At 42.6% G+C, this 20,158-nt stretch overlaps 1 protein-coding gene across 1 annotated transcript; it reads right to left on the reverse strand.

Moving 5' to 3' along the window:
- Window positions 1–11,840: 11,840 nt before the first annotated feature.
- CMTM2 (CKLF like MARVEL transmembrane domain containing 2) lies at window positions 11,841–20,088 on the reverse strand. The gene is made up of 4 exons (XM_008050654.1): window positions 19,724–20,088; window positions 19,426–19,584; window positions 13,276–13,377; window positions 11,841–12,281 (listed from the first exon to the last, which is right to left on the reverse strand). Exons 1-4 carry the CDS (start codon window positions 19,955–19,957, stop codon window positions 12,018–12,020), a joined length of 759 nt encoding a protein of 252 aa, XP_008048845.1. The 5' UTR covers window positions 19,958–20,088; the 3' UTR covers window positions 11,841–12,017.
- Window positions 20,089–20,158: the final 70 nt, after the last annotated feature.

Here is a 20,158-nt window from a genome sequence, read left to right on the forward strand (position 1 = left end):
TATGGTGGCCATGAGCATGTCACTGCACTCCAGCCTGGGCAACAGAGTGAGACTCCAACTCAAAAAAAATCATAATAGTAATGTAACTCATAATTCATAACTCATAATTATTGTAAGGACTCAATGAGTTAGTACATATAAATATCTTAGAATACTGCCTGGAATATGGTAGATTTTCATAACTATTAGCTTAATAAACCATCTGTCTTTTTGCCTTTGAATATTTTTAGCCTTGAATTCCATTTTATTTTATATTAATTTCACCACCTTGATTTATTTTTGTTAGCATTTCTCTGGAATGTCTTGTTTGTATTTTTCTGATATGAGCAGTTAATGCTATGAATATCTCTCTAAACACTACTTTAGTTTCATCTGACAAATTTTGCGTTGTTGTGTTTTCATTTTTGTTCAAAATATTCTCTAATTTCCCTTGAGATTTTTTTTTCTTCAATCCATGGATTATTTAGAAATGTGTTGTTTAATTTCTAAACATTTAGGGATCTTCTAATTATCTTTCAGGTATTAATTTCCAGTATAATTCCATGATAGCTAGAGACCATGCTTTGTATAATTTCAATTCTCTTACTTTTGTTTTTATTTTTTATTTTTGAGTCAGCATCTCTGTTGTCCAGTCTAGAGTGTAGTGGCATGATCATGGCTCATTGCAACCTCAAACTCCTGGGCTCAAGCAATTTCCTGCCACAGTCTCCTCTGGCTGAGACTACAGGCTCATACCACCAAGCCTGGCTAATTTTTTTTTTTGAGTTGGAGTCTCACTCTGTCACCCAGACTGGAGTGCAGTGGCTGCTCCTGGCCACCGCAGCCTTGACCTGCTGGGCTCCGGCGATCCTTCCGCCTCAGCCTTCCGAGTAGCTGGAATTACAGGTGCGCGCTACCACACCCGGCTAATTTTTTGATTTTATTGTAGAGATGAGATCTCACCTGCTCAGGCAGGTCTCGAACCCGTGGGCTCAGGCGATCCACTCACCTCAGCCTCCCAAAGCGCGGGATTACAGGCTGAGCCACCGAGCCCGGCTAATTTTTTAATTTTTTGTAGAGATGAGATCTCTCTATGTTGCCCAGGCTGGTTGCAAACTCCTGGGCTCAAGCATTTCTCCTGCCTTGGTCTCCCAAAGTGTTGGGGTTACAGGCATGAGTCACCACAACCAGCCTTAATTATTTAGCATTTATTCAGTTTTGTTTTGTGATCCAGGATATGGTCCATCTTGATGAGTGTTCCTTGTACACTTGAAAAGAAAGTTATTTGTTGAATGGATTATTCTATGAATGTCAGATCCAGTTTGGTGGTGGTGGTTAGTTTTCCTTGCTGATTTTCTGTCTACCTGTTCTATCAATTACTGGTAGAGAAAAGTTGATGTCTCCAACAATTTTGGATATGTCCATTTCTCTTTTCAGTTCTATCAGTTTTTGTTTTATGCGTTTTGAGGCTTTATTATTACAATTAACATTTAATCCTAAATATTAGTGTTCTAACATTTTGAATTGTTATATCTTCATAGGGTGAATTGACTCTGTTATCATTATGTAATCCCTTTTATCCCTGGTTACTTTGTTTTATACTTTGAATGATATTACATGGCCACTTCACTTTTCTTTTGATTGTGTTGCATAACATTTCTTTTTCAATCCTTTTATCTATTTTAAAAATTATTTTGGAAGGTCGTACAACTTGCAGATGACAGAGTTGAGATGAAACTTTAGGAAATGTGAATCAGATTCTTACTTTCACCTACTCTGAGAAACTATACCTTGGCACAACAGTATATGTTTTATCCTTTTATTTTTAATTTACCTATAGTATTATATTTAAAAAGGGGTTCTGCAGGCAGCATATAGTTGAGTTTTAAAAAATATATTTTGATGATCTATGTGTTTTAATTGGTGTATTTAGACCATTTACATTTAATGTAATTATTTGTATATTTGAATTTAGATTTTTCATTTTAAATTTATTTTGTTTCTTTCTTTGTGTTTTTTGTTTCCCTCTATTTCTTCTTTCCTGCCTTCTTTTGGATTGTTTGCATGTTTTTTAGTATTCCATTGTAATTTACCTATTGAGTTTTTTACTCTTTCTCTTTGTACAGATTTTAATGTTTTCTATAGGAATTACTATGTACATGCTTAACTTTTCACAGACTATTTAGAATTGATGTTTTACTACTTTCAATACAATAGAGAAGCCTGACTGCCATAGAAGTTTCTTTATCTTCCCCCTTCATGTTATAATTGTCACAGATATTCCTTCTACATACATTGGAAACTCCATCAGATAGTTATACTTTTTTGCTTTTAAACATCAAACATATTTTAAAGAATTCAAGAGGAGGTGAATATTCTATTTATCTATTTACTATTTATTGCTCTTCCATCACCTTTAAGATTCCATGTTCCCTTGAGTATCATTTCCTTTCTGTCTAAAGACCTTCCTTTGGATATCTACATCCCTGGATATAGAATTCTGGGTTGAGATTTTTTTTCAGCACTTAAAAATGTGCCACTTCCTTCTGGGCTCCATGATGTCTGACAAAAAAAATCTTCGATTATTTGAACTGTTGTTCTACTGTAAGTATTGAATCAGGCTGGGCACGGTGGCTCAGCCTGTAATTCCTGCACTTTGGGAGGCCAAGGCAAGTAGATTGCCTGAACTTGTGGGTTCAAGACCAGTTCAGGCAACTTGGCAAGACCTTGTCTCTACAATAAATAAAAAATTAACTGGGCGTGGTGGCTCACACCTGTAGTTCCAGCTGCTTGGAAGGCTGAGGTGGAAGGGTCACCTGAGTCTAGCAGGTCGAGGCTGCTGTGACCATGAGTGTGCCACTGCACTCCAGCTTGGGTGATGAAGTGACATGCCATCTTAAAAATATATATATTTAATCATTTTTCTCTTGCTGTGTTATATATAAAGCAGACTCAATTCTTTAACATTTATTCAGTTTTGTTTTGTGATCCAGGATATGAGCCATCTTGATGAATATTCTATGTACACTTGAAAAGAAAATGTATTTGTTGAATGTATTGTTATTATATATTATAATAATGAATTTTATATAAATATATATAAAGTTCCTTCTGGGCACATTTTAGAGTATTTATATATAAATATATAAAAATATAAATATATAAAAAAATATATAAATATAAATTTATATATAAACACAAACATTTATATATAAATATATTAATAAATATATATTTATATAATAAATATTTATATTTATATATAAATACATAATAAATATATTTATATTTATATATAAATAAATATAAATATAAATATATAAATATAAGTATAAAAATATAAATATAAATATATAAATATATATAAATATAAATATATATAAATATAAAACCTTAGAGAGAGGATGTTGCTCTGTTGCCCAGGCTAGAGAGCACAATCATAGTTACTCACTTTGAGTAACCTAAAACCTGGTCTAAACCTATTCCTCTGCCTTGGCCTCCCAAGTAGCTAATCCTACAGGCATATGCCACCATACCTGATATTCTTAAATTTTTTGTAGAGATAAGATCCACTGTTGTCCATGCTGGTCTCGAACTCCTAGCCTCAAGTGATCCTCCCACCTTGGTCTCCCAAAGCATTGCGACTATAGGCATGAGCCATTGTGCCTGGCCTAATTTCTATTGATCTATTTTCATATGGACTAACTTTTAGCTCTGTCTTCTCCATTCTGCTATTAAGCTCATCCAGTGAGTTTTATTTTGGTTATTGTATTCAGTTCTACATTTTTCACTTGATTTAAAAAAATATATATCTTGATTTCTTCACTAAGACTTTTCTATCTTTCCATTTATTTTATTTATTCTTAGAGCATAGTTGGAGTATTTTCTTTAAAGTCTTTGTCTAATCATCCTAACATTTCTGTCATTCTTGGGGTTGGTGTCTGGGGATTTTCCTTCAGGAGATGTTGAGATTTTTCTGGCTCTTCGTATGCCAAATAACTATTGGTTGTATTCTGGACATTTTTTTTTTTTGAGTTGGAGTCTCACTCTGTCGCCCAGACTGGAGTGCAGAGCCACTGCAGCCTCGACCTGCTGGGCTCCGGCGATCTTCCGCCTCAGCCTTCCAAGTAGCCGGAATTACAGACGCGCGCTACCACACCCGGCTAATTTTTTGATTTATTGTAGAGATGAGGTCTTGCCTGCCCAGGCGGGTCTCGAACCCGCATGCTCAGGCAATCCACTCACCTCAGCCTCTCAAAGGTGTGGGATTACAGGCTGAGCCACCGAGCCCGGCTGTATTCTGGACATTTTGAACATTATGTTATGAATTTTGGGTTTTATTTAAGTACTATAAAGAATGTTGATTCTTTCTTTTTTAAGTAGGTCATCAACCTGGCTAGGTTCAGACCACAATTCCCCACCATTGCACTGTGGTTCCAATATCAGTTCAGTCTTCAAAAGTGTTGCGGTGTTATTCTGGAATAAATTCCACTTGGTCATGGTGTATAATCCTTTTAATATTTGAGTCAGTTTGCTAGTGTTTTGTTGAGGCTTTGTGCATCAATAGTCATAAGAGTTATTGGTGTGTGTGTTGTTTTCTTGTAATATGTTTATCTAACTTTGATATCAGGGAATTCTAGCTTCATAGAATGAGTTAGGAAGCATTCCCTCTTTTTTTGAGTTTTTTTTTTTGGAAGAGTTTGAGAAGGATTGGTATTAATTTTTTAAATGTTTGATGGTGAAACTATCTAGCCTTGGACTTTTATTTGTTGGAAGTTGTTTTTTAAGGGTCCTCTCTTTAGAAAACTGGAGCTTTAATTCCTTTACTTTGTTTCATACTTCCTATCATTGCTCATTCCTTCAGGGGAAAGCAGTTAGAGGATAGAAGGGGGGAAAAAACCCTAAAAAAAACAAGGAGATTTCTTCCAAACTCTTGGGCCACAGTTCTTCTGATCAGAGAGAACGATCCCCCTATGTCAGATTTAAAATTTCTGCTTGTTAAACTGCTGCTATCACTGCCACTGATATCATGATATTGTCTGGGGACCGGGCAAGAGAGATTGGTAAACAAAGAAACAAACAAATAACCTCCTCCCCAGGGATTCCTCCCACTTTCTCTCATCCATAAGAGTTCTGATTCTTGTTCTTTAGTGTATTAGTCAGCTCAGGCTGCTGAATCAAAATACCACAGACTGGGTAGCTTAAATGATAGAAATTACTTTTCTCATTGTTCTGGAGGCTAGATGTCCATGATTAAGGTGTCAACAGGTCAGGCTTGGTGGTTAAGCCTGTAATCTCAGCACTTTGGGAGGCTGAGGCGAGTGGGTTGCCTGAGCCCGTGGGTTCAAGACCAGCCCAGGCAATTTGGCGAGACCTCGTCTCTGTAATAATAATAAAAAAAAAATTAGCTGGGTGTGGTAGCGTGCACCTGTAGTTCCGACTACTCGGAAGGCCGAGGCAGAAGGATTGCCGGAGCCCAGCAAGTCGACGCTGGGGTGGCTGTGAGCATGCAACTGCACTCCATCCTGGGTAACAGAGTGAGACTCCAACTCAAAAAAAAATTTTTTTTTTCAACAGATTTGATTTCTGGTGAGGACTCCCTCCTCAGCTTGTAGATGGCCATGCATTCACTGTGTCTTCACATGGTCTTTCCTCTGTGCCAAATTGGAGCAGGAGGAACAAAAACTCTTTGGTGTCTTTTCCTATGAGGACACTGATTCTATCAGATCAGGACCCCACCTTCATGGTCTCACTGAACCTTAATTACTTCCTTAGAAGCTCCATCTCCACGCTAGGGGTTAGGACCTCAGCATAGGAATTTGGCAGGGGGAGGGACATAAACATTCCGTCTATAGCAACTAGGAATAGAGGGCTTCTCGGAGCTCTGCCCACCCAATGCATAGTTCTGGATTTTGGATTACCTGAGTCCAGGCCAGGAGGTATTAGGAGACAAAACTCCAGGAAATTCACTGGTTTAGTGAGACTTTACATTCTGGTCTCTTTGCCCAAACTACATGCTAATATTTACTTTTCAATCGCCCTGGAGAGCTGCTCCATATACTCTGCCCACAGTTTTTTGTTGCATTCTCGAGGAGAGATAGAGTGAAATATGCCTACTCTACCTTTCTCAGATTGGCTTTTTTTTTAACCCATAAAACTTCATCTACATATCAGGCAACTCTGCTTCTTTATCTTCCTCAAGCTGCCCATTCCTTTACTGCTTTTAAGTTTCTTTCGATAACTATGCTAACTAGTTAGTCAGAGAATCTTTGAATGCACCTATAGCCTGCGAACCCCATTTGAAAATGCCCTTCCTTCCTGGACTGAACTAGTGTAAATCAACATGTATTGATTTATGATTTCTTGTAACTTCTGTCCTCTTAAACTGTATACAATCAAGCTACTCTTCAACCATGGCAGGCACACATTCTCAGGACCTACTGGGGACATGTGCCATGGGTCTAGGTCTTCAAGTTGCCAGAATAAACCCTCCTAAAATATTTTACAGTTCGGCATCTTTTCATCAACTTACTAAGGCTAAGGTGCAACTCTTCTAAAATTTTCTTCGCTTTGCTTTTCTAAATAGCCAAATAAAGTATTTAACAAACACAATAAACACCATCTCTCTTAGCAGTTTTTCCTCTACTACTTTTAATTAAAATGAAAGAGGCTAGAGTCACATATTAAAATAGAATAAAGATGGTGAGACTCAAGTGAGCAATATGAGGAATGGAAGAAGCTATGGCACAATGTTTGGGATCATGAAGATTCTGTAAACCAAAAATAAAATTCTAAGTCTCCACTGACTGGAGAGACCCCCATTGGGCCAAGGGAAACTTGAAAAATGAAATTCCAGGCCATGATGGAAAGGAGGTTGGATACCTTGTTATAGTGCTTCCCATAACTGACTAGCATTAACACTAGAGATCATAAGACTGATGAATCACACTCTGTGAAGACACCAAATTCCAACCTGAATCTGGTACAGCACCATGTGACAGATAACAGGCCCTAAGGAAATAACAGATATTTTACTCCAAGATATATTTCTTTGATGTATTTTGGAATGGTCCCACAAAGCCTTCTCTTGGGGAAATTTGCATCTGTACAGAATCTCCTTTCTTGCGAAGAGTCAGACCTACTAATTAGACATCTTGAAGTGAGCAGGGGGAGGGATGGTGGAGGTTTGTTCTGGCCAACTTGAGGACCTACACCCATGGCACATGTCACCAGTAGGTCCTGAGAATGTGTGCCTGCTGTTTAGAGGCTTCACCTACATAACAAGAACCTTGGCTTCCACAATCCCCCTTAACTCAAGCATTTCTTTCTACTGACTTCAAATTCTTCATTTGGACAGCTTAACTCTTTCAACCAGTTGCCAATCAGAAAATCTTTGACTCCACCTATGACCTATAGGTGTTCCTCCACCCACCCCACTTCAAGATGTCTGAAAGGGTAAAGTTGGTAAAATCAAAATAGAGTCGCCTTAGCTAAAGTATAGTCATTTTAAAGCAGTCAATTTAACTGAGTTTTATTTTTCTTCTTTCCACATACTTTGCTAGTTAGTTATTGTGCTTCACACACACCCCACCCTCTAATTATTAGCCAAGGACAAATCCAATTCACTGGAGATAGCTATTGACAATTGTTTTATAACTTTTAAGTGTATTTTGTACTAATTACTCTTTTTTCTAAGTGTCTGTTTCCCAGGCAATGCAAGACCAAGTTCACCTCACCTTTTGTAATCGGCCTCCTGTGACTGCTCACCGCCCACCACCTGGAATCAAGACTAATTGCCTTGACAATGGCAAAGAAAGCAGGACTGGTGTTATCAACACCCAAGAATGTAGCTGCTAGAGATTTTTAATAGCCCTGCTTCCTTATAAAAACTTTAAAATCCCTCTTCTCTTAAAGGATAATCCTTACGTGCCTGTGAGCACTGGCCCCTTTCCGTCTGTGGAAAGTGAATAATGAACTTTGTTTCTTTTTGCAAATCTTTGCTTTATTCCTATGTCACCAGACTACCCTTGCCTCAGTTTATCCTTACAATGTCTGTAACATCTGTCTCCCTAAAGTGTATAAAACCAAACTGTAACCCAACCACCTTGGGCGTGTCTTTTGAGATTGTACTCTGGGCCATGGTCACTCACATTTGGCTCAGAATTAAATCTCTTGAAATATTTCAGAGTTTGACTTTTTGTCAACAATTTGAGCAAATAAAACAAGCATTCATCAAATTCTACATTATTAAATAAGCCTTGTCTCACTGAATTTTTAGTAGTTCATTTTTTTTTTTTTTTTTGAGTTGGAGTCTCAGTCTGTCGCCCAGACTGGAGTGCAGTGGCCGCTCCCGGCCACCGCAGCCTCAACCTGCTGGGCTCCAGCGATCCTTTGGCCTTAGCCTTCCGAGTAGCCGGAATTACAGGCATGCGCTACCACGCCCGGCTGACTTTTTGATTTATTGTAGAGATGAAGTCTCGCTGCTCAGGTGGGTCTCGAACACGCGGGCTCAGGTAATCCACTCACCTCAGCCTCCCAAAGGCGCAGGATTACAGGCTGAGCCACTGAACCCGGCTAGTAGTTCATTTTATAGCTAAAACTTAGAATAAGTTTAGGTACAGATTGATGACTATGCTGAGTGTCCCGATTTTTCCCATCCTATCCTTGGATCCACTTCCCATTTCCTCTTCTCCAGTAGGCTGACCTCTGTGAAGTGCTTCTCTTGCCTTCTGGCTTCCCGTTGGGTTTGACTCTCCTTAGAATTTAAAAAAAAATTGTACCATATATTTTTATTTTTTATTTTTGGTTAAGTGCTGGTCAATGGTAATCTTGGAGTCAGTACCTATTTAAAAAGTTGTTTTTTATTTGCCTTCCTACTTGATTTCTAGTTCCCTTAGAACTTTGAATTTGTTGCTCCATTTTTTCCCATTTTATTTAATTTAAAAAAATTTTTTAAAGAGAACTAAGTTATCCAGGCTTGTCTTGAACTTCTGACCTCAAGAAATCCTCCTGCCTCAGCCTCCCAAAGTGCTGGGATTACAGGTGTGAGCCACTCTGCCTGGCCTACATTATTTTCTAATATCCAGAATGGCCTTTAATGTTTGGTTTAGTTCCCTTGCCAATAACATATTTTTGTGGTTTCTCTTTCTCTGGAAGCTTTTGGGATTTTATCTTTAGAGTTCTGGTATTTCACCAAGAGATGTGTGAGGATCTTTTTCCAGTAAACCTGCTCAGCACTTGGGGGACCCCTTTCTATCTTCAGACTTTGACTTTTCTTTAGTTGAGGGAAAAATTTTCATGTTTATTTTCTTCCTTCTAGTTTCTCTGTTCTCACCTCCTGGGATTCCTTTGAGATGATGACTGGATAAATCGTCCTGGATATATCCTCCATATCTTGACAAAATTTTCTGCCTGCCTTTTTATTTTACTTTCTGGAAGATTTCCTTTATTTTTCTTTTTTCTTTCTTTTTCTTTTTTTTTTTTTTTTTGAGTTGGAGTCTCACTCTGTCACTGAGGCTGGAGTGCAGTGGCACACTCATGGCCACCACAGCCTTGACCTGCTGGGCTCAGGCAATTCTTCCACCTCAGACTTCCTAGTAGCTGGAACTACAGGCATGCACCACCATGCCTGAATAATTTTTTGATTTATTAAAAATCAAAAAAGCCAAGGTCTCATCAAGTTGCCCAGAATGGTCTTGAACCCATGGGCTCCTCTTGTCTCTGCCTCCCAAAATTCTGGGATTACAGGTGTGAGTCACTGCACCCAGATCATTTCTTTTTCACAGCACAAGTTGGGGTCTATTCTATTATTTCAACTCTTCGATTAAATTTTAAAATTTTTGTCACAGGTTTTTTCCCCCCCCCAAGAACTCTGGTTTGCTGGTTACCCTTTTTGCTGTCTCTTTTGTTTTCAGGTTACCGTATCCATCTTTATTTTGTGTGTACTAATTAGACTTTTTTCTTTTTTTTTTTTTTTTTGAATTTGCATTTCAACCAGATCTGTAGGTGATCCGCCCCACATTTAGGCCATTCCTTGAACCTGGCAGATACCTGCCTGATGCAGTTTTGATCCGAAGGGGCACCTTCCTCAAGCCAACGTCCTTGTCCATCCCTGTCCAGGGATCCTCTTCTTAGGATGACAGACACTGCCTCGAGTCATGCTCAGCCCCAGCCTCCACTTCACACCTTGTTATTCCCTGGAATTTGCATGCTTTGTCTATGTATGGAGAAACTCTGTCTGCTATAGAGTGTCCACCCTCAAGGGTTGAGAGGAGTGATCCAAAAAGTTTATGTGAGCACATATTTTGCTTACATTTTTAGATAAAATTTACATACAATGAAATGCACAGATATTTTTTTGTTTTTTTTAAGAGATGAGGTTTCACTATACTGCCTAAGCTTGACTCAAACTCCTGGGCCCAAGCAATCCTCCCACCTCAGCCTCCCAAAATGCTAGGATTACAGGCGTGAGCCGCCATGCCCAGCAATGCACAGACCTTAAGTATATAGTTGAATGTTTTGACAAACGGGTGTGCCTGTGCAACCAGCTCCTCCAATAAAGATATAAAACACTTCCAAAGCCCCCAGAAGTTTCCTTATGCCCCTTTGTACTCAATCCTCAACCTCCACCCTCTGAGGCAATCACTGTTTTAATTTCCTTCACCATATTTTCACCTGTTCCTAAGCTCCTTAGAGATGGAATTGTATGGTATGTCCTTTGGTGTCTGGCTTCTTTCACTCAGTATGATGTGAGATTCATGTATGTTGTATCAGTGGTTTATTCTTTTATTTTGCTGAGTAGTGTATTTCATTTAGTGAATGCAGTAGCTTGCCTCCTTTTGAAAAGGCGGCTCTTTCTATTTGTTGTTGTTGTTGAGGGAGCAGTGGGCTTGAAGGGCTCAGGAGCCATGGCGGGGCTAGCCAAGCTCCAGGTCTTCACCCCCAGGTGCTGCCCAGCTGCCGGCCTCCCCCAGCTGAAGGACAGGCAGTGGTCTCCTTCCTATTTTACACCTTTGCAGCCATAGCCAAGTCAGTGACCTTCTCTTGGTGGAAAGTAGAGCTGCCACTTCCTTGCCCTCAGTGATCCCCATGACACTTAGACAAAGGCCCAAGTCAATGTCATAGACCCCAAGGCTCAGTGAACCCTCCCAGCCTGCCTGCCCAGCTGGGCTGGGGGCTGCCTACAGACCTCCTTCCAGCTCCCTGTGTATCAGTTTAGGGCCTCACTTTCCGCTCATGAGGATGGTCCTGCTCCTGCCAGGATGGCTGGACTGTCCAGTGAGAGAGGGACCCTCTCTGACGGAGGGACCTGCAAGGACTGCCTGTGAGGACCAGAGCTCCAGGGTCCAGATGGAGTCTGGCTCAGGGCTTATGCTTGGGTCCTCAGTGGAGGAAGACACTCCAGGCCCCAGAGGGCTGGCTGACTAGCTCTGACACAAGTATCCCCCAGGCTCCTCCATGTGCCTGCCCTGCTAAGTCCATATACCAGCCTGACTTAGGCCCTTGAAAGCCCCGAGCTCTGACGAGACGGTACCTTCTCCCTGCTCCCCTTGGGTGAACTTCAGTGAGGATCTATGTTAAACTGAAAAGTAAGAGCAAGGAAGGTCAACAAGCTCGTTTTTCTCATAGAAATCGCTTGGATGCTTTTTAAAAAGTAAAATAAAAATATCAATGTGAACAAAATGCATCCTTTTTTTTTCCAGTTTCCATTTTCCTCTGGCCCCTCTGGCATCACCCACACTTCTTTTCCCCTATACCCTCCATGCCCTGCAAGCACCTCCAGAGGGCCCTGGTTCCTGGGCCCTGCTTTGACCTTGCCCTCTGCACCATGACTTTGAGTAACTTGCATTGAAAGAACAAAACAATGTTTACATCAACTTTAAGTGTTTAGAGTCTCTTTAAAGAGATTTTTCTTTTCCAAGCAAAGGTGGTTATTAAAGTGGAAAAGAGAACATTCCAGAAAGAAGACAAGGAAGACAGTGGAAACAAATTTTGCTGTAAAATGCACAGCCATTTCTGACTACAGGAGTTTCCCCCTATTACTTTTTCCCCTTGTCTTTGCCCTTGTCTTTGCCCTTGGCCGGTTCCTTGCCCTTTCCCGCTTCCTTGCCTTTTGCTGCTTCTTTGCCCTTTTCCGCTTCTTTGCCCTTTCCTGCTTCCTCTTGTCCTGTAGTAGGTGCTGCGGGTGCTCCCTTGGTGGGAGGAGGAACCAGCACATTCTTTCTGGTCTTCTTGCCTCTGAAGTGGCTTCTCTGAAGGCAGGTATCAATTAAAGCAAAAAATGCAGCCACGCCCATAAGGACCTGGAAAACACATGGATCCTCATTACTTTAGCTCTTCATTCTGAAGGGGGCAAGTTTCCATTCTAGTTCATCAGTAGGTGCTATTTTAACACATCCCTTTGTCCCCTCAAACCACCATCCCTGAGAGGCTTGAGTTGGCTCTCACCTCCTGCTTCATCTTTCTCCGTTCCCGTTGGCCTGTCCTCTGATTTCTTTCTTTTTTCTCTTTAAACCTAGCCAGTGCTGGGCGTGGTGCCTCAAGCCTGTAATCCCAGTACTTTGGGAGGCCGAGGTGAGGGGATTGCCTGAGCCCACGGGTTAGAGAACAGCCTGGGCAACTTGGCGAGACCTCATCTCTACAATAAATTAAAAAATTAGCCGGGTGTGGTAGTGCACGCCTGTAGTTCTGGCTACTTGGAAGGCTGAGGTGGAAGGATCGCCTGAGCCCAGCAGGTCGACGCTGGGCTGGCTTTGAGCATGCCACTGCCCTCCAGTCTGGGCGACAGAGTGAGACTGCAACTCCAAAAAAACCCCCAAAAAACAAAACCCCAAAAAACCTAGCCAGGGTGGGGCTCTTTGCTCTGGGGTTGAAAGCTACAGGAAAAAAGCCCAAGTCAATGTCATAGACCCCAAGGCTCAGTGAACCCTTGCTGGCTCCCTGGACATCATCTTTGTTTAAATGGCAGCTCCATAAGAAACATTTACCAACTTTGCTTTTTTCTTTTTTAAGAGACAGGGTCTCTCTCTGTTGCTTAGGCTAGAGTACAGTGGCACAATCATAACTCACTGCAGCCTGGAATTCCTGGCTCAAGTGATCCTCTGCCTTGGTCTCCCAAAGTGCAGGGATTACAGGTGTGAGCCACCTGTACCCGGCCTCAACTTTACTTTTTCATTTTCTTATGATTCCAATATTTTTGTGAAAAAAAAATGAAGCCCTTTCCTTAAACAGGGGAAAACATTCATCCTCCAAAAGGTGAATTAGAGCAAATACACATCCCAACTTGGAAAGACTCACCAAACCAATTATATAGTACAGTGGTAAGGTTTGTCGAATTCTCACAGCAAAGACGATGGCTGCCACAAGGAACCCACAGGCGATCAGGTCATTGAGAAGGTCCTGAAGATGGGAGAGATGAATCAGCCTTAGATAGAGCCAAGGCCCCATCAATGCTGGATCCAGCCTAGTTTCTGCCAAAGAAATGATTTGCAAACTTCCACATGACTTTAAAAAATAAATGTAAGCCGGGCTCGGCGGCTCAGCCTATAATCCCGCGCTTTGGGAGACCGAGGTGAGTGGATTGCCTGAGCCCGCGGGTTCGAGACCCGCCTGGGCAACTTGGCGAGACCTCATCTCTACAATAAATCAAAAAATCAGCCGGGCATGGTAGCATGTATCTGTAATTCCAGCTACTCGGAAGGCTGAGGCGGAAGGATCGCCAGAGCCCAGCAGGTCGAGGCTGCGGTGGCCGGGAGCGGCCACTGCATTCCAGTCTGGGCGACAGAGTGAGACTCCGACTCAAAAAATAAATAAATAAAAAAAAAAAAAAAATAAATGAGATACCCCTAGGTATGTATTTTAATGTATATTAAAGGCTAGGTGGATATACCAGTGGGCCTCCAGTTGAACTTTTTGAGTTGAGACCCAAAGTCCAAGATACTCAATTATCTGTAGACTTGAGCCTGTGAAGGCATGGGGTCTCCATCTCTCTGTGAAATCACACATTTGGTGTCTGGTTATGATTCTTCCCACAATACTCATTTACATAAATGCACAACTATACAACTTAATGATGTCTCCTTTGAGGACTCCTCCCCCACTATCTTTCTGCTCCCAAGGCCAGCTCCCCACTGGAGTCTGCGTGGGCTGCCTTGCCGGTAGGAGGCTCTGATGGACTCTGGTGCCTCTCTGGGGGCCTAGTAGCTGCCTCCACACACTCCCTCCCACAGCCCTTGGCCCTACTACCTGATGCCCACCCCTCCTTGCAAGGCTGTGCTACCTTCTCCTCCACAGTACTTCTCCCCTCCCATAGGGCTTCAGTCTCGCCCTTATAGCATACTTGTTTCCTTCCCCCTACTGACAAGGCACAGCCAAACTTCTCAGAGTTGGCCAAACCGCAGTCACAGCAGGTTGACTTCCTCTCTGGTCACTCCTGGGGTGAGAGGCAGCCGAGGCTGCAGTGTGGAATAGACCCATCATTCCTCTTGGTTTCTAGAATGCCATTTGCTGCTGGTTGTCCTTCCCTGGTCACTTTGTCTCAGGCCTGTTCTTTTCATTTTAAATTTTGATACGTTTCAAACATACAGAAAATAATACAGCATCCTACTCCCATGCCTATGTCCACCAGGCCACAAACCACTGAAATTTAATAGATGTTAATGTCTTACAATATTCACTTCAAGTTTCTTTTTTTTTTTTTTGCGTTGGAGTCTCACTCGGTCGCCCAGACTGGAGTGCAGTGGCCGCTCCCGGCCACCGCAGCCTCGACCTGCTGGGCTCCGGTGATCCTTCTGCCTCAGCCTTCCAAGTAGCCGGAATTACAGGTACACGCTACCACGCCTGACTCATTTTTTGATTTATTGTAGAGATGAGGTCTCGCTGCCCAGGCAGGTCTCGAACCCACGGGCTCAGGCAATCCACTCACCTCAGCCTTCCAAAGGCGTGGGATTACAGGCTGAGCCACCGAGCCCGGCTACTTCAAGTTTCTTTAAAAATAAGTCTGGCCAGGAGTGGTGGGTCACACCTGAAATCCCAGCACTTTGGGAAGCTGAGGTAAGAGGATTGCTTGAGCCCAAGAGTTTGAGACCAGCCTGGGCAACATAGCGAAACCTTGTCTTTGCAAAAACAGCAACAATAACAACAACAACAAAATTAGCTGGGTGTGGTGGCACACACCTATAGTCCCAGATACTTGGGAGGCTGAAGTGAGAAGAAGTTGGAGGCTGGAATGAGTTGCAATCATGCCACTGCACTCCAGCCCAGGCAACATAGTGACACCCTCTGTTAAAATGAAAAAAATCTGACTTAATGGACTGAGCTACAGTCCCACTACTCTAATCCTTAGGGTCCTACTATGTTTACTAGGCTGGTCTCTACAATAAATTTAAAAATTAGCCGGGTGTGGTGGTATGCCCCTGTAGTCCCAGCAGCTTGGAAGGCTGAGGCAGAAGGATCACCTGAGCCCAGCAGGTAGAAGCTGCAGTGGCCATGATCATGCCACTATACTCCAACCTGGGTGACAGAGTGAGACTCTGACTTAAAAAAAAAAATTAGCTAGGCTGCTTCATCCCTGAGAAAGTTCTGAGGTAAGTGAAACAAAGGAAAATTCCCAGACTAATCTCTCAGGTAGTCACCAGACAGGTCAAAATAAACACGCAGCCATAATTCCTTGAGAACAAAGTCTGTATTGTTCCCTTTGCCACCGGCAGGCTTTGTCAGGAATGTGGACCACTTCATGGCCACTGCCAATCTGGGGAGTCAGGGATGACAGGCAGGTAAATTAAAGTCCATAATTGGCCAGGCAGGATGACTCATGCCTGTAATCCCAGCACTTTTGGAGGTCAAGGTGGGAGGATTGCTTGAGTCCAGGAATTCGAGACCAGTCTAGGCAACACAGCGAGACCTCATCTCCACAAAAAAAAATTAAAAATTAGCCAAAAAAAAAAAAAAAAGAAAGAAAGAAAAGAAAATCCATAATTCTCTCTTACCAAAATTCAGTAGCTTCTTTCTTTATTATGCATTTTCCTGGTTGTTCTAAGTTTCTGGTTAGATTCGAGTTCTGAAAAAGTTGGTTCTGATGGTTTTTGCCAATTTACTCATTGTTATAATAGAGGAACAAAGTTTTGTAATTTCCTACTGTGCCATTTTCAGTGACACCAGTCTCATTAAATCTGGAAGGTTCTTAGTCATAATCATTATGACTATTTCCTCTCCTTCATTATCTTGATAACTCTTTTTTTTTTAGAGATGAGGTCTTGTTATTTGCTCAGGCTGGAGTGCAGTGGCTATTCACAGGTGCAATCATAGTATACTACAGCCTTGAACTCTTGAGCTCAAGTAATCCTCCTGCCTCAGCTTCCCAAGTAGCTTGGACTACCGGTGCCCAGCTTCTTGACAACTCTTGACGGACATTCTAACTTCATGTTTTATGTCTCAACTTCTATCTTTTTTCTCTCTTTATCTCCTAGTGCTATATTCTGGGCAATTTCCCCATACTTTTCAGTTCACAAATTCTCTCTTCAGCTGTGTCTGACTTGCTTTCAAACTTATCTATTGCCATTTTAATTTCAATAACTATATTTTCTATTCTAGACATTGTACTTTTAAAAATCTGTTTATTCTGTCCTCATAATATCTTATTCTTTTCTAAGGGCTTATGTCTGCAATCATTTAAAATATATTTATTATTAGTTCATACAGTTCTTCTATGATGGGGGACTCCCAAAAAGCTGGGAATTTTTTTTTTTTTCAGTTGGAGTCTCACTGTCACCCATACTGGAGTGCAGTGGCCACTCCTGGCCACCGCAGCCTCGACCTGCTGGGCTCCAGCGATTCTTCCGCCTCAGCCTTCCAAGTAGCTGGAATTACAGGTGCGCACTACCATGCCCAGCTAATTTTTTGATTTATTGTAGAGATGAGGTCTCGCCAAGTTGCCCTGGCAGGTCTCGAACCCACTCACCTCAGCCTCCCAAGGCGCGGGATTACAGGTTGAGCCACTGACCCCAGCAATCTGGGAAGTTTTTTTGGAGGGTGAGTTCCTTATAGTACAGGCTTCCCCCATTAGGTAAGTGTTCTAGGAACCCACTGGCATCAGTGTACCAACAACTAGTGTTGTTTTTAGAGGCTACATCTGGTTTCAGTGAATTTTTGTTTTGGAGATTCTTTCAACGCTTTTGCCCATTTCATGATGGGTGATTTACACAAACAAGCTGCCCACACCATACTGAGTGTTCAGCAGTTTTGACCAAAAAATAACATGACTCCCATGCTCCACCCTCCCTATTCACCTGATCTCACCCAAGCGACTTTTTTTGTTTGTTTGTTTCCCTGGATGAAAAAAAATCCTCAAAGGGAAACTAAAACCCAGCAGAAATACTAAAAGGCATCAAAATGGACAAGTTCAAAAACTGTTTTGAGCAATGGAAAAAGCATCTTAATAGGTATACTGCATTAAACAGAGACTACTTTGAAGGTGACTGAAGTTTAAACATGTAAGAATAAATATACAATTTTAATAAATAAATTCCATTTTGGGGTGGTCTCCCCTCATACATCATGGGCCAGTCCCACCTACATTTTGCAGCTTATGTGATCACTGATTCTATATACAATTTCTGGCACCTGTGTGTCTCTTTTGCCAGCTCAGCCATTCAGTTTAAGCAGTACTGATTACATGTCCCCCCTAGTATTTTCAGGTACAGCAGTAGCATTTTCAGGGTTTATTGGTTTTTCATATTGCTGGAACTAAAAGTTATCTTCTCAGGCTCCTCGACTGGGAACTTGTTCTCTGCCTGTTCTTTTACCTTATCCTCGGTTTGTCCCTTCTATGAGAGTCCTTATTTGGCCCTCTTCTCTTTTCTCCTTTTCCTGGAGCTCCTTATCTACCCCAGCAAGATCTATGGATCCCTGGGCCCTAATAGCTTTTAACAAGGAAGTAGGACAAATTGTACTGACAGAGCTGGGTTTGAATCTTTTTTCTGCCACTTACTAACTGAATGACCCGGGGGCAAGTTCCTTGGCCATTCTGAGCCTTTGGAGGCAGGCTGTGAATGTGCAGTGAATAAGAGGAATTGAGATCTTCATCAGCTGACTTAGGGTATGGGTGTGCCTTGTGATTATACATGTGATGAGGGGATTCAAGTCCATGAGTCCTCAAGCACAGTGTTAAGCAATTTACATTTATTCCTCAGGACTAAATGTGAATTCCACAAGGGGTCATCACTGCCCCCATGTTACAGATGAGGAAACAGAAACTAGGAGTGATTTAGCAAATTGCCAAGCTCTGTCTCATTCCATTAGATGACTGGTTTGGATAAACATCTTTCTGAACCAAACAGCCTTTATGAGGATAGTTACTGGAGTGCTAAGGCTGCTTTAGAAGTGGACTTTTAACAAATTCTCATTTTAGCTGGGTGCGGTGACTCACGCCTATAATCCCAGCACTTTGGGAGTCGGAGGCAAGAGGATTGCCTGAGCCCAGGGGTTTGAGACCAGCCTGGGCAACTTAGTGAGACCTCATCTCTACAATAAATTTTTAAAAATTAGCTGGGCGTGGTGGTATATCTTTGTAGTTTCAGCTACTTGGAAAGCTGAGGCGGAAGGATCACCTGAGCCCAATAGGTCGGTGCTGTGGTAGCCATGTTCATGTCACTACACTCCGGCTTGGATGACAGAGTGAGACTAAGACTCAAAATATTTATTAAAAAATTCTCATTTTGTCTTATTGATTTATAGGAGATTGATTTTCTTTTCTTTTTCTTTTTTTCTGAGCTGAGGTCTCACTCTGTCACCCAGGGTGGAGTACAATGGCATGGTCATGGTTTACCACAACCTTGACTTCCTGGCTCAGGTGATCCTTCTGCTTCAGCCTCCTGAGTAACTGGGACTATAGGTGTATGCCACCATACCTGGCTAATTTTTGATTTTTTTTTTTTTTGTAGAAACAAAGTCTTGCTATGTTGCTAGGCTGGTCTCAAACTGTTGGGCTCAAACAATCCTCCAACCTGGGCCTCCCAAAGTGCTGGGATTACAGGTATAAGCTACTGTGCCCAGCTGGATTTTCTTTTTTGAATTCTGAGGGTGGGTTACCTTCTGGGGTGATCTCCCCAGTCAGGTGTGAGCTTGCACAGGGTTAGGAGGAACAACTGGTTGCAACATCTCCTTTCCCTCCAAGAAGAGCAAAGTCTCAGACCGTCTTTGTTTGACCACCAGGTAGAAGAGTTCCTCATTATCAGTTGAACGTACAGCTATGCTTTTTTGGAGCATTCTCTGCCTGGTCATTCCTTTCCGCCCAGCCGCCCCTGCCTAGGCCTCGCCAGAGGTTACTGAGCCCATAACCCAGGCACAAATATGGGAGTGAGGCGTGTCTCTCTGCTCACTTTTCAGGAGTCAAGACACATACACGATCAGCATACAGGCCGTGGACACGCCCCACCATCCCTCACTTACAGTAACAGGCCACAGGATAAAGGGCACATATCTTTGGATGGCCAAGCTGTAGAGGATAATGAAGAAGCAGAAGAAGCATATCTCCAAGACGATGACCAGTGTCAACATGGGGTGCACGGGGATTGATGAGTACACTATCATGGCAGCTATCAAGCAGCCCTGCAGTGAGACATACAGTTTAGCCAGCAGCAAAGGTCTCTCACAACCTCTGAGCCCCCCTGAAGACCTCTGGAACCCATTCCTCCTCTCTCCCATCCCTGGTATTGGACCCCCACCCAGTCATACCAGTCCAGCTCACCAAACTCAGAATCTTGACTGGGGCGTGCCCCAGGAGCCAGAACTCTTTATTGCTGTCCTTGAATTCCCACCGGTAGCGGCGACACCCCTTCCTCGTGCCCACTTCATGCTTGGGCTGCACCGACTTTTGCACTGGGGGCTTTGGGGCATTGGCTTCCGCCTTATCGTCTTTCTTGGCTTCCCCGGGTTTGGCTGGAGGTGGAGGTTCAGCCTTGGCCTTGGATTTATCAGCCATCGTTGCGTTGAAGTCCTTGGATTCTCACGACCTGCCCAACCTCTCCTGCTGTTTCTAGACAGGCCGGCCTACGAGGGAGCCGCGCTCAGCTAACCGCCAGGACCAGCAATCGCCAACGCCTGCTCCCTCTCCGCGCGCACCTCCCTCTCCGCGCGGACCAGCGCGGGTCCCATCTGCTCAGCAGCCGTCAGATCCGCCCGC

This window comes from Carlito syrichta, unplaced genomic scaffold (genome assembly GCF_000164805.1).
Source record: "Carlito syrichta isolate Samal-C Ts95f unplaced genomic scaffold, Tarsius_syrichta-2.0.1 Scaffold153566, whole genome shotgun sequence".
NCBI classification, from domain to species: domain Eukaryota; kingdom Metazoa; phylum Chordata; class Mammalia; order Primates; family Tarsiidae; genus Carlito; species Carlito syrichta.

Bases quoted from the DNA above. Each gene is read 5' to 3' on its own strand.
- CMTM2 (XM_008050654.1), bottom strand. From the start codon at position 19,957: ATGGCTGATAAATCCAAGGCCAAGGCTGAACCTCCACCTCCAGCCAAA. The intron at 19,585-19,723 runs GTGAGCTGGACT...GTCTCACTGCAG, and splicing joins CAGTCAAGATTCTGAGTTTG to GGCTGCTTGATAGCTGCCAT. The intron at 12,282-13,275 runs GTGAGTCTTTCC...TGTGTTTTCCAG, and splicing joins TGTACTATATAATTGGTTTG to GTCCTTATGGGCGTGGCTGC.